We start from the raw sequence: 13,774 nt of genomic DNA, 5'->3' as shown, positions 1-13,774 counted from the left end.
CAGAAACTGACTGATTCTGGGAGCTGGGATGAAGGTGGAGTAAGTGTGGGTAGATGTGGGGGACGTGACGTTCCTTAGATCCCTTTTGTGAGCCTGAGCTTAGACTGACCCCAGGAGACAGGGTGAAGGCAATAAAAGCTTGTCACCTGTATTAGCCAATGCTTTTAAAATCTCCACTCATGCTGAAAAAATAAGTAGCAACATGTTTGGACAGGCTCTCTGTGTTGCTGTGAGGTAACTTTTGTCTAATGGATATTCTACAGTCCAGGCAAAAGCTTCAATACAGATTCGCTAAATACTCAGCTATTTGATGCTGTCTTATTCAGAGGTACTCTGGACCTGTACATACCATTTTGTTTCTGTCCAGTATGAAGCCTTTTGTCTGGTAGTTGGTTATTTCCTTTTCAGCAAGGTGTTCTGCGGCCATCAGAGGTGTCAGAGACCAGGCTGCATTCTCTGAAGTGGTGGTGTTCCTCATCCTTAGTTCGTTTTATGTTAACAGAAAGTGAGGAGGAGGAGAAATGGACCTTCTCTCAAAAGAATGGGGTCATTTTCTAGCCTGTTTTGAGCTTTTACAGGAAGAAAAAAACCCCCAGCCACTTAAAACTAGAAAGCAGGGATCCCTGCTTTACTTTGTGTTGTCCTGCTTTTCTAAGGGAAAACAGTTATTCCTACGCTGGTTCTGGGGTATGCTTGCTTCCTTCATATGTCAGAGCACCTGTCAGGAAAAAAAAATTCCACTTGTCACAGGAAGTATCAGCTGGTCAGTGGTGGAATTCCTTAATGAACAAGCGCCTGCCTTGTCAATCCTCTCCACCTGTCCTCCCCCAGTGACAACTGGAACATGCCACAGACAGAAGATCTGAGCCTCCCTAGCACCCTCTGAAAAGGGGGTGGAATGTCATCTTTTGGACAACCTGTAAAACACTCCATGTGGTAGTCCTGAATCGTTACCGTTATCATTAGGGAACTATTCGTATATGAGGATCTCCTTTGACTTAGCTTCAAGTGACACTTGAGAGTTAGGGAATATTGTGCTGATGGAGTTTGGTGGGGCTGGAGCCAGGGGGTGTGTCCCATTTATGGAAGCAGTTCGTTCTTGGAGGCCACTTAAAAGCAAAATCCAAAAACTCAAATAGGTTTAAAGAGGGTGAGAAGGAACACAGCAGTCTAAAATGTCACATGACTGCAGTGGTATGATAGGACGTATTTTTGTAAAGAGCTGAATTCGAGATCTTAAAAGTGGATTCCAGATGAGGCCACCCTGAAAAGCCTGGGTTGAATGGACAGGATCAGAAAGAGGAAAGGACTCTGGCCACACGGAAACACCACCCTTTTTCCTCTACCAGATCCTGGGGCTTCTCTCTTGTTCCTCGGAGGAAGCCCCCTGGCTCCTACTCCAGGTGGTAGGTGGGCTCTGGGATCCTGTTCTTCACAAATAAGGAGCACGCCCCAGAGAAGTAGCTGGCCCGAGGGGTCACTGGGTGACAAGGCAGGCCTTGCCTCTCATCTGGCCATGCGTGGCCTGCAGGTCAGGCCTCTCAGTCTCCAAGAACTTGCCTACACCCATCCCAAGCTGTGAGGAATCTGCGGGTCTAGGTGGTGAAGAGGCGCCCCCGTCCCAAGTCCTAGCTGTAGGGTTCTCTGCATGACAGCTGGTCCAAGAAAAGCTCCGTTGTGGAACTTGGGGTTTAGGGAGGTAACCACAGTGAATGGGGTTTATCTAAACCAGAAGTGTTCGCTCCTCTCCCGTCCCTCAGGCCCTCAGCAGAGGTGCTAGAGGCCCTGGTAAATCCCTGGCTCCCCACAGCTGTCTCTGTGGACCTGGCGTGGACTTAGGGGCTTCTCCGCCACATGGCACTAGACAGGTACACAGGACAGAGGGCCTGGCAAGTACCTTTCTCAGGTGTGGTTTAGAGTTCTGGGTCCCAATAGATTTCTCCTTTCCCACACAGCCTTTAAGACTTGGCGTTCCTCCTCTCGGAACCTTCCAGAAGAGTCCACCCTAAGTCCCCCTCACCTGACCTTTTCTCTCCAGCTCTTGCTGGCTCTGGACAGGAGTGTTCGAGGTGTCCCATTTACTCGTTTGCTCATTGGCTAATGACATCGTCACTCCACCTTTCAGCCTGCTGTTGGGATCCGAATGATGTTCCTTTAACCGCCCCAAACAGCATGCTGGGACTACTGAGCTGCCGCCAGCAGCTTCTGCAGATCCTCTTCCCTTCCTTCCTCACCCTGGGGAGAAACCAGAACTGCATTCCTTTGGTCGGGGAAAACCCTTCGTTCTAAAAACTGAGCACCAGCCCGCGTACCTGTGCGGCGAGGCAGCCCTTGCTTGGATTTGGGGGCCTCGGTAATAGGATGATGGAGGAGCTATTTTCTCCTCCTACACGTGCACCCCCATCTGTTCAAGATTTCCCTTCCAGCTCCAGCTTGGCTGGCAGGCATGTCCCTAAGAAGCTGCAGGCCAAAATGGAGAGAGAACTGACTCCCTCCTCCACACATCCTGACTTGCTGCCAATTGCCAGAAAAAGAGGGCAACATTTGGGCATTTACCAGAAGACAAGGATGTGCCTTTTCATTTGTCTTTTATTTTACATTTAAAAAGAGGTTATTGCTCTAACTGGATCCGAGGTAAGGACCTCTCCACTAAGGAGCCTTGGCCTTGCAGCCCCATTCAGCAGGGATGGAAGTCACAAGACAATGAGTGGAGCCTCATGCCCTTCCATGAGGAAGCCCTTAGTATTGCTGACATCTGCCTTTTATCCTGTCTCTCCTCCCTCCCTGTGCTGCCACATCGGGGCCAAGTAGAGTGGTGGCTGACCTAGCCGGGAGAGCTCTTGTAGACCGGAAGGAAGGGGCGGTCATTGGGTGATGGCTTTCAGCTCTCTGGCTGGGGAGCCGCTGCTCTTAACGTTCAGTTCAACAGGTATTCACTGAGCGCCTACTGTGTGCCAGGCTTGTGCTAGGCGCAGTCCTCCCACACGCCTGTCCTTAGCCACCAACGGAAGACACAGAGGTCCAGCTCTTCCCATGCAGGCATTCAGCAGCCATCGCTTGTCAGTCCGAGGGAAGAGTCTGCCTTCCCTTATCAAGCACCATTTTGTTTTGTTTTGTTTTGTTTACCAGAAAGGGGCAGTGGAGAGAGAGACCTGACACCTCACACCACTCAGGCTCTAGGGAAGGACATGAGGACCCTGGGTAGCTTTCCCAGAACCCTGGATGAGATGGCAAGATATGGAGACCCCAGAGGCCGGGGCTGCTCTGATTTCCACGGTAATGGCTCCGGCCTGCCTTCCAGCACCTTCCACTCCAGAGCAGGTGACTCGGTAGCCCCCAGGATGTCCCACGTGGACATACCTTTTCAGTTGCGTAACCCAGCATTGTTCCAACTCCAAGAGACTCATCCTAAAGAAATGGGGCCCTACCTCCCAGGTCTCTTTCCCACTTTGTCTTCTTAAAGGCTCCAGACTAATGATATTACAGTCGAATAAGGGCCAAAGAAGATAGAGGCTGCAGGCAATCAGCTTGGAGCATTCCTTTGCCCTCTGGAGTGAAGCCCTTCATGTTTTCCAAAAGAGACAAAACAGAACATCTCACACACTCGCCAAGTTGTGCATCACACCACAAACAAGTGCGTGATGGCTGGATCCAGAAAAAGCTTGCTGGCAGCCATGACCCTGCCCCATGGGTTCTGCGATGGCTCTCGGTCTGGAAGACACAGCTGGAGTCAGTCTAGGTGCTTGTCATCTCCCAGGAGCTTTGTGCATTTTCTTGAAGAGGAAGCCAGTCCAGGAGAGGCGAGGAGGCAGAAAGAAGGCTGTGTCTCATGCAGCTTTGCCTTTTCCAGAATGGGGCCAGGCCTTTTAGTTTTGTGGCTTGTTTATTTTTTGCAGAATTTGGGTTTGTAGTTCAGCCTCCTTCACCAGACTAGGATGGGGAAGAGGGAGAACAGTGCAGCTAGCTGGGCCTCCCCCCACCGCAGTCCTCCCTGTCCCTGTGCCCAAGGACCTGGAGACCAGCAGAGAAGAAAAATGAAATCCTTCTCCCTGCAGACAGGCAGTCATGCTTCGATGATGTTCACTGAGGGCTTGTTGGGAAACTGAGAGGAAAAAAATGAGAGAAGCAGCCAGGGCTAATCGAATAGACTTCTTGCAAAGTTGGAAGTAAGGGGAGGACACAAGAAGGAAGGGCTGCCACCTAAAAGCCAGGCTTTCGTCCCGCGTGGAAGGAATGGAGTAGCCCTGTCCGCGTGTCTCGTCTCTCTGCCTTCTCAAACCCAGCCTTCGGCCTCACTCAGCGGCCAAGACTGGGTGCCAGGCCCTCGACCCCCCTGGCCCCCGGTCCACCCCCAGCAGAGCCATCCCGCCGGCTGGTTCTCTCCCATCCTGCAGACCTGCCTCTGAGCGCGGCCTCGGCCCCTGTCACTGTCGACGTGCCTCTGGAGAAGGGGGTTACTAAGAGGCTTCAGGAAAATGCGCCAGAAAGAGAGAAGCCAAGAGAGAGGACAGTAAGCCAGGGGGTGTGAGGAGATGGAAAGAGGAGGAAATGTGGAGAGGGCCAGGTGTTTGTTTGTTGGGTAATCATCGTCAGAACCATGAGATCCTCCCACTTTTCTAGCGTTTCTTCTGAGCTGCTCAGAGCAAGCACTGACAAGGTTTTCATATCTGTTTTGCAGAAGAGGAAATGAAAGTGAGGCACCTGCTCAAGGTCACGCAACACGGCAGGGGCAGAAATGAGCCCAGAACCCCCTGTTCATGCTGTCCCACACCAACCAAGCATTCCGCCCTCCCCACTCACTGCATTTTGTTAACCACACTGGCCCCGGTACCCAGCAAAAGGAAAGGGTCCAAAATCCACGTGCAGTGTCCCTGTGTCACAGCAGCAGCGGCCAAGCTCAGCTCTGCCCAGCTGCAGCCACACCCAGTGCTGAGCTGTCCCCTGCTGCAGCCCCGGGGCCGCCCACCCGGCCCAAGATCTGCCCTCACCTTGCTGCGGAGGAGACCTCCCCCTTGGTGCTCTGGTGTGCTGGTTTCTGACGCGCTCTTGGTTTTCTCCTTGTTGTTATTGGGTTCATTGTCCTTGATAATGTCATACTGGCGGCAGAAGAGGGCAATGACGCCTGGGGGATGATGGCGGGGTTGGGGGGCGGACAGGGAGAGCAGTGAGAGGCCAGAGCTCGAATCCTGGCCGCCTCCTTCATTCCCGCTGGCACCTTCTGAGCTCCTGGTAGACACTGAGCTCCAGATGGCCTCTGTCCTGCACCGCTGCAACGGCCTGCCTCTGGCTCCTGTGTCCCCCTATTCCCCAACAGCCATCGCTTTCGCTGCTGCTGGGCTGAGCTTCCCACGACACGCATCTGATCCATCTCCCCCCTTTCCTTCGTTACACCCCTGACAGCTCTCCTCCCCAGTTAGCGAAAAAGACACAGTAACATCCGCTGAGCCAGGCATGGTCACGGCCAATGCTGCCGAGCCCGAGGAGCACCAGGAGGGCACCTGTCGTTACTGTCGCCGGGCTACCAGTGAGGACACCGATGCAGAGAGCCTAGGAACCTACTTGAGGTCCCGCAGTGGGGGACCCCGGATGTGCACTCCAGGGTCTGCGCTCTGCTAAATGCTCACGGTTAGCAAGCTGCTAACACGGGAGCGTGAGAGATCTTGAAAGTCAAATGCTATTAAGGAAGCCAGCTCCAATGCCCCTAGGTGTCGTCTCCATTCTACCTCCGCTTTATGTATAGAGCTCTTTCCCGATCTACGTGTTTTAGGTCCTATCTTTTGACCTTCCACCACGGTAGATACAGGCTACCCCCAACTTCCTTTCCTGTCATCCTAACAGAAGCGTATCACAGTCTTGGGTTAGTCCACCATGTTTATATTGTTACGATTGTATTAATACTGTGTATTTGTAATGATATAATTATATAATGATATAGAATTATATATTTTATAATTATTTATATAATTATATAATTACATATTAATAATGATATAATGATAACGCACCACAAACCTCTTCTGTACAGTCCTTTGTTTTTTTCTACCTTTTTTCTTTTTTTACAGGTGCCTGTTTTTCAATGTGCCTGCAGAACGTTTTTTCCAAATGCTTCTACAATACGGGCTGTCCTTCAACCGCCATGCTAAGACAGCTTTGGCATGGTGTTCAAGTCTCTCAAAACGGACTCCAGCCAACTTTATAGACTCGCCATCCTTTACTGTCCCCCTTTCTACTTTCTCTCAGGCCACAGCTACGCTGAGCCAGACTGAACTGAATTTGTTTCTTATACACCCTGTCAATAGAACCCTGTTCCTTTTTTTTGGCTGCCTGGTGAACTCCTATTCATCCTTCAAAGCTCAATCCCCATGTTCCCTCCTTTCTGTGTTTTTCCTAATTTCTACTGCTAGCCGTAGAATTAATTCCCTCTCCTCTGCCCCCATACCTGGCACTCATCACACTGAATTATAGTCAAGTAGGGACTTGGCTTCTCCCAGACCCAGTTCCTGCAAGCCCCGGGCTCTTCTTAGTCATGACTATAGTACTATTATCGGGAACGGAGTGGCCATTCAGAAAATGCTGGTTGAGTTAAGAACTGAGATGAAATGTGTTCTTTATCCTCGGGTAGCTCACAGACAAGTGGGAAAAGGGAGAGACATGAGGCCAGTGACCTCATCTAAGAGGAGCTACAGGGAGAGACAAGCAGTGCCATGCTCACGGATGGACTAGGGAGATCCTAAGGAGGCGGACTCAGGACCAGGCTAGGAGAAGTAGGTTACGAGGCTGTCTCAACCCTGAGCCCCTGGAGGCCTGGCACCCCAGAAGGAGGCATGGCCGCCGCAGCCATGGCCGGAAGGCAAAGGGGCTTCGGGTATGTCCGCCCCAGGAGTTCAAACTACTCCCGAGGGAGGGAAGGGCAAATGCTCAAATAACCAGTCCTCCAAGGCAGCTAACTCTCAATCCGCTAAGTTTCTCGGGAGAGGTAAGCAAGCGAATGGGTCCCATCTGGTCCCCAGAGCAGGACTTCGAGACTTCTCCCATCACGTCTCAGCGGCCTCCGCTTCTGGGAGAGAAGGGGCCTGGCCTGGGACTTCCCGTTCCGCAGAGGCCAAGTGAGGCAGGGACGGGAGGCACTCACCAGCCCACATGAACAGGACCACGACGATGATGAGCACCTCGCCGGTCCGCAGCTGTTGGCTGCTCCCCATCTCCTTCATGGTCACCTCATCTGTGGGGAGAGAGAGAGACAGTGGCCCGAGGCTCTTTTCGTCCACAGCCCCTGCTCTAGGGTTGGGCCCAGGATCTTAAGTGCTTATGTCTATAGGTGCCTGGACACCTAACAAGAGATTCGAGAACATGCTGATGGCTACTTGCAGCGGCAGCAACAGGGCTTGACCCAAAGCTGGGAGTTGATACCCCCACGGTCGGACACTAGGGTGACCTCCTCTCTCTCAGGTACTGCTTTAGTAGGCACCAGGGGTTGGGGGTCCGGGGTGGTGGCGGAGGCTGCTGCTTTCCTCAAGCCACCCACTGCTCTGCCCCTGACCACCCCTCACCCCAGCCAGCCCCCCAAGCAGGGCCAGGGCCTGCCTTTGTTCTTGGATGCCATCTTCTCTGCCTCGCGTGGGGTCTTGAAGAGCACGGGCTCGCTGGCCGGACTCTGGCCCTGAATGGAGATGGCCTGCACGTGCACAATGTACTCGGTGTCCTCCTCCAGGTCCCAGAGGGCGCACGAGCGGGTGGTGGTGTTCACTTCCTGAATGAAGCGTAGCATCCGCACGTCCTTCTTCTGCCAAGGCAAGTGCCAGGCCCGCTGTCGGTGGCGCCCGGCCACCAACCCCACTGGGCCCCCCTCCTGGCGGCGCCCAGGGCTCAGTCGACTACTGAACTAAAGCCTTCCACACGTAGGCTTCCTCACGCACCCCTCATCTCTGCAGGCGGCTAGGACCATTGCTAGATCCGTTTGACAAAGAGAGAGACGGTTTGGGTGCAGAAAACTTAGAAAAGCTGCCTAAGGCCGTCTCTCCAGTGAGAACTTGCACTGGGTCCCACACTCAGGTCTGTGTGAGATCAAAACCGGACTTTCGGTGCCCAGTTTCCAGTCAAAGGTCCCAGAGCCTGCCTCACCGATCCATTCCCCGCTGGGGTCCCCATTCCAAGCCACATGTGCAATTCTTCTGCCCGTCTTCTCTTGCTCCTTTATTTCTTTTTCCTTTCCATTTCTGCACACCCCCCCTCCCCATCCCCTGCTACTGTCTGGATGTGTCCTTCCCTCCCAGTCCCTCAAGGGTTACCTGCTGAGAGATGGCAAATCCAATGACGACCTCATCCTCCAGGACGTCCCAGCTCACCACTGCAGAGTTGGCCTTGAGGTGCCTGACAGTGACATTCACGGGGGCCGAGGGGCTGTCTGGGGGTGGGAAGGCACCTGAGCCTGAGCACCTCCTGCTGGGAGGCCCAGGCCCACGGTCTCCTAAGTGGGGACCTGGGGAAGGCCACAGAGTGGCGGAGGTTGGCACATGGGTCTCAGTTCATTAGTGTTTGAAGAGTGAGGCCAAAGAGGCCCCAGGCTCCTCGTATCCAGGGTGGGAGACCCCACTGGTCTCACTGGCCCTATCAGGGGTCCAAGCGAAACCTGAAAGGCCTGGGCTGGGGCCAGATCTAATGGAAGGGTGGGAAGGGGTGGGGCAGGCACGGGGCGGGGGGAGGAGGGGAGACATAGGTGGCCAAGGTTGCAGGTGTGGAAAGTCAGCCTGATAAAAAGCAGTCAAAAGGACTCCCAGTCCAGTGCTCTTTATACAATACCACACTGTCAGGTGAGTGACCTTGAAGGAAGGAGAAAGACCCAGAGGTCAAGAAGAGCCAGGCTAGGGTGAGCCCTGGGTTTGGAGTGAGGATCAAGAGAAGAATCCTTGGTATCCCAGTGAGGCAGACAGAATGCAGCCTGGGGAGGGGTCTACGTGAGCTGCTTCTTCACACTCTGCCAGGCCCAAGAGGCAGGTGGGGAGGTGAGAGGGGAAGATGGGGTCACTCAGAGCAGGTTCTCCCAGGCGAGAGGCAGGAGTACAGGGTAGGCAGGGTCTTGACTTGGGAAGAGGATGAAAGGGAGTCAGCCGAGAAAGGAGTAGGAGGGAGAGTGACAGGGACGGTGGAGGTCAGGGCAGGAAGAACCTCTCTAAGAGAGGCGCCTTGGAGTCACACAATGTGTATGTAAGTCTCCCAACAGGCGAGTGCGGTCAGGGGAAGACCTAGCCCTGACCTAGCCCTGAGCAGCACCCTTTGGCCCACACAGGAGTGGACCTGAGGCCCCAGGGGCTGGGCCTGGGGCGACAAAGCCATCTGTGGAGATAGAGAGAGACAGAGGGACACAGACAGGTGGTGGCAGACACAGAACCAGAAAACAGACAAGTGGGCTATCAGAGACAGACGTAGAGAGGAAGCAGAGAGAGAGAGAGAGAAAGCACTGAGCCACAGAGAGATGGGTAGAGGGAGCGATGAGAGAGGCGCCAGAAGCTAAAGGGACAGATACAGAGCCTCAGGAGAGGCTGGGCTGGGTGAGGATGAGGCCGGTGCTCGGGCCAGGCCTGACCCTGACTGCAGCAGGCTCAGGGGTCCACCCCACCCACCCCACTCCTAGGGTGCCAGTCCCCATCCCCCTCACACTTGCTCACGCAAACCAGGACCCCATCCTGCTCTGACCCGCAGAGTTGTCCTGCAGGGCTTTGAGGACAGGGAGGGAGGCCCAAGGTGGGGGGACTGGTGTCCTCAGCTGCTCCCCAGGCCAGAGAAGGGAGTTCAGCTCAGTCACCTGAGGCAAAGGCCTGCGGTCAGGGCCAGGGGATGACGGGACTAGGGATCGCAAGACCCTGGACCCCAAGGCTGGGGTGGGCGGCCGGGGGTCGGGAGCTGGAGGACAGGCCTGGGAGTCAAGAGGTGGAGGAGAGGCCGGGGCCGGATTGGGGGGCGGGGAGCAGGAAGGGGCCCGAGGACTCCCGCCCGTCCGCCAGCCCGCCCCGCGCCGAGCCCCCCACCCGGGCCCCCTTACCCGCCTGCACCAGCGCGAGGCAGACGCAGCCCAGCCACAGGCGGAGCGCGGCGCGGGGCGGCCCGGGGCGCATGGCGGCTCCTCCGGCCGGCCGGCCCGGGGCGGCGCAGGGGGACGCGGCTCCCGCGCCCGGCGGCCGCTGGCGCTGGCGCTCCCGCCCGCTGCCCGCCCGGCCCGGCCGCCCCGCGCCGCCCCGCGCCGCCTGCATGTCGGCTCCGCGGACAGCGACTCCCGCGCGGCGGCGGCGGCGGCGGCGGCGGTGGCGGCGGCGGCCGCGTCCACGTCGGGCGCCCGGGGGGCGGGGCGCCCCCGCTGCGGGGAGAGGCGCGGGGCGGGGTGAGGGCGGAGGGCGCCCCCCACGCCCGCCCCCTCCCGGCCCGCCGGCCACCCTGTACCCCGCCTCACCCGGCCCCGACCCGGCCCCAGCCCTGCCTTTCCCCAGGGAGAGGGAGGACGCGCGCCCCCAGACACGTATCAGTGTCCCCAGGTCCCCACCGCCCTCCCTCGGCCTGGGGGTCCCCACCCCCTACCCCACCCCACACCCGAGGCCTTTCCGGCCCGGGGCAGACGTGAGCAGAGGGGAGTGTCAGAGCGGGGAATGGGAGCGAGACTGGAGTGCCGAGTAAGTGCAGGGGTGTATACAGTAAGTGCGGCCGGGAAGAGGGTGCTCAGACTCACTGGAGACCTAGCTCTGTGACCCCGGCCGGTCCTTCCCCTTCCTTGGGCCTCCATTTTTGTCTCCATGAGAATAACAACCCGCACCCACTAGGTGCCAAACGTTGTGCCAAGAGCTTGACTTGCATCCTGCCGCTTCTCCCCGAACCGCTTAAGGGGTGCTTGGTGACCCCCGTTTCGCACAGGAGACTGCAGCTCAGAGAGGTCACTTGACTTGCCCAAGGACCCACAGCAGAGCCAGGGTTTGAACACAGGCTGATCTGACTCCCACACGTGTGCTTGACTCCATTGTCTCCCCACCCAGAGTGAACTCACCCACCCCACCATGCCTGAGATCCTAGAACTTGCCTGTGCCAGTTGCTCCCCAGCCAGAGAACAATCTGGAACAATCTCTTCCCAAGATGGGTGAGGGAAGAGGGTCCCCTCCCTCACCCTTCTGGCCCCCCTGAGTGCCATGAGCTGGGGAGGAGCTAACGATTCTAGGGGGCTTTGGAAACCCAGCAAGTCACCACAGCCAATAAAGGGCGGTGATGGTTCCTTCCTCACCACCTTGGGGCCACCATATGCCTACTGCTGTCCCTACCTCGGTCTCACACACTCTTCTGCTCCACCCACCCGTTTTCCGTTCTTGAAGAGGCAGAGAGCTGCCCTTTCCCTGTACCTGCCACCCTCTCCCTAACGAGGGGACCTCTGCAACAGCAGGCAGCCAAAGGCAGCCCCCCACCTTGTGGCACTCTCTATCCTGAGTCCCAGTCAGAGAAACGAGGATGCCTTGCCCACGGAGGCACAGACCAGGGCCCCAGGGCCCTTGGCAAGGAGAGGCCCCTACGTCTCCAAATAAGCCCCTCCCCCCAATCTGAAATTCCATCACTAGGGGGCATTCCTTTGGGTCTTTAAAGGGCCTTTTGGTCTTCCAGAAGCGCCTGGAAGGGCTAGTCCTTTTTGAAAAGGGACAACTTTGCAAAGATATCCCACAGAATGTCTTCCAGATCTCCCTCGCACACATCTGAGATTGAGAAACTGAGGTCCAGAGATGGAAAGAACTCCCCGAAATTCACACAGGGGGTCAGGAGCAGCCGTGGAGCCCTCCTCTCCCAATGCCCACTCCAGTACTCCCTGCATTGACCGCCCCCCAAGTTTCTATGGGTCACCTTGGAAAGGGTAGGATGGGAGGGGCCTCTGGGGTTCTTACTGAGAGCCCTTCGGTAAGGCCAGGCCTGCTCTGCTCGGCGGGCTGAAACCCCCAGCCCCATCGGCTTCCCCAGCCACGTACCTTGTGCTGGGGTGAGGCTCATTGGGGACCACCACCTCTTTGGGGCCGGAGCCAAGGAACCAAAGCACTTCTCTCTCCTGTCTCTCTCTTCACCCGGCAGCTGCCTTCAGCCCCACCCCGCCCGGCCCCGCCCCGCCCCACCAGCTGCAGCTTGGCCCTTAGGGACCCCCCCCAACCCCAGCAGGCAGGAAAAGACATCCCGGGGCCTGCAGGAGCAGCTGGAGCCTCCTCAGGCCTCATCGCAGGAGCCAGCAGGCAGGAGAGGGGTCAGTTAGAGGTCACAGAGTCTACTCCTGTCCCCGCTAGGGAGAAAAAGAGAGAAGGGAGAGGGTCCCGGTGGGGTCTGGAAGCCAGTCTAGCGCGGGGGAAGGGGGACGCCACCTGCTGGCCTCTCCAGGTATAATCCCAGGTAGATGTAGGGCACTGGGGGTGGGGTGATGGCGGCGTCTAAGGCTTCGAGAGGGAGGGGGAAAGTGGTTGGAGGAGGGCGTGAAAGACAAGGAGGATTCGGAGAGTCGTGCCTGTGGGGGTGCAGCCTTCCCGGGCCCCAGGATGCACGGGGTGCTTGGGCATGACCACAATTCTGGGGAAAGCCTTTGATGTCCGGAGTCTGGCAATCAGTGGAAGCTGGTTAGGAGGCCTTTAGAGTTGGGAGGATTTGGAGCCCCTGGTGATCTCTGGAGGACTTCACGACCCGTTGTCGTGCGGGCACCATTTGTACACCAGCTGTTAGCACAGGGCTACAAGCAGTAGGCACTCAATAAATGTGCGTTGAATATATGGAATAAATTTGCTTTTCCGAAATATATCTATCGAGCACCTATTATGTACCCGGCTCCGTGCAACATTCTGGAAATATGGCAGTGGGGGAATGAATGAATGCGTGAGTGAGGATCTAGGTGGGGATTGAGCGATGGACATCTGTCCTCCCAGGCTGCACTGGTTTCTCTTTGGATGACTCCACAGACATCTCCTAGGGGGCTGGGCACTGGCTAGAGTGCCCAGACCTACCCAGAGTCCCAGTACCTCACTCAGGCTGCAGATGCCCAGGCCAGACCCCAGGCAACCATTTAGAATGGGAAGGCTCCCCTTCATAGCCTAGATCCTTGTGGCCCTGTCTAAGGAATTCCCTAGATACACACCCCCCCCAGTCACAGGAAGAATGAGAAGGGCAGGAGAATGCTTTGGGTATATAAATCATCAAGCACCTACCAAGAACTTGACTTTTTGTCCCTGTTATTCGGAGTCTTAGGCTGGCACGTGTTATTAGATCCCGTTCCAGATCAGGAAGCTGAGACTCAGAGAGGTGAAAGAACTTGCCCTGGATCACACAGCTAGTGAATTACGGCGTTTAACCCAGGCTGCCTGCCTACCTCCTTCCCTCACCTCTGGGGGGGTTCCTTTGGGCGGGGATCCTGGCCCAGGATTCACTAAAAAACATGCATCTTCCTTTCCTGTAGGGCATGTGGGTGCTTGCGGTTTACAGAGGCAGAGACTAAGACCAGCCCAAGACCACACCACTACCCATCATCGAATGTTCTCCATGTGCTGGCACATTACATACTTGAGAGAAGCGGCTGAAGAGTCAGGATTGTTATACCCATTTTATAGATGAGGAAACTGAGGCTCCAAGTGAGAAAGTGGCTTGTCCTGGGAGACACTGGTCTGACCTGTTCAATCCCTGAAGTCCCCATCACGGCACTGATGACACCAGCCCAGCTCAATATTTCCTGATTGCCTGGGCCAGGCCAGCCTGGGCCTGGGCACTGAAGACATAGTGATGAACC

The 13,774-nt window shown here is 56.3% G+C and overlaps 1 protein-coding gene across 1 annotated transcript; it reads right to left on the bottom strand.

Moving 5' to 3' along the window:
- Positions 1–4,063: 4,063 nt before the first annotated feature.
- FNDC5 (fibronectin type III domain containing 5) lies at positions 4,064–10,247 on the bottom strand (the record flags this gene model as incomplete). The annotated part of the gene is made up of 6 exons (XM_080802917.1): positions 4,064–4,102; positions 4,989–5,122; positions 7,133–7,222; positions 7,585–7,783; positions 8,289–8,404; positions 10,040–10,247. 6 exons carry the CDS (start codon positions 10,245–10,247, stop codon positions 4,064–4,066), a joined length of 786 nt encoding a protein of 261 aa, XP_080659043.1.
- Positions 10,248–13,774: the final 3,527 nt, after the last annotated feature.

The sequence above is a fragment of the Martes martes genome (assembly GCF_963455335.1).
Source record: "Martes martes genome assembly, chromosome: 4".
Lineage (NCBI taxonomy): Eukaryota > Metazoa > Chordata > Mammalia > Carnivora > Mustelidae > Martes > Martes martes.
Note: the sequence above shows the minus strand (reverse complement) of the source record. Positions and strands in the feature narration are given on the sequence as shown.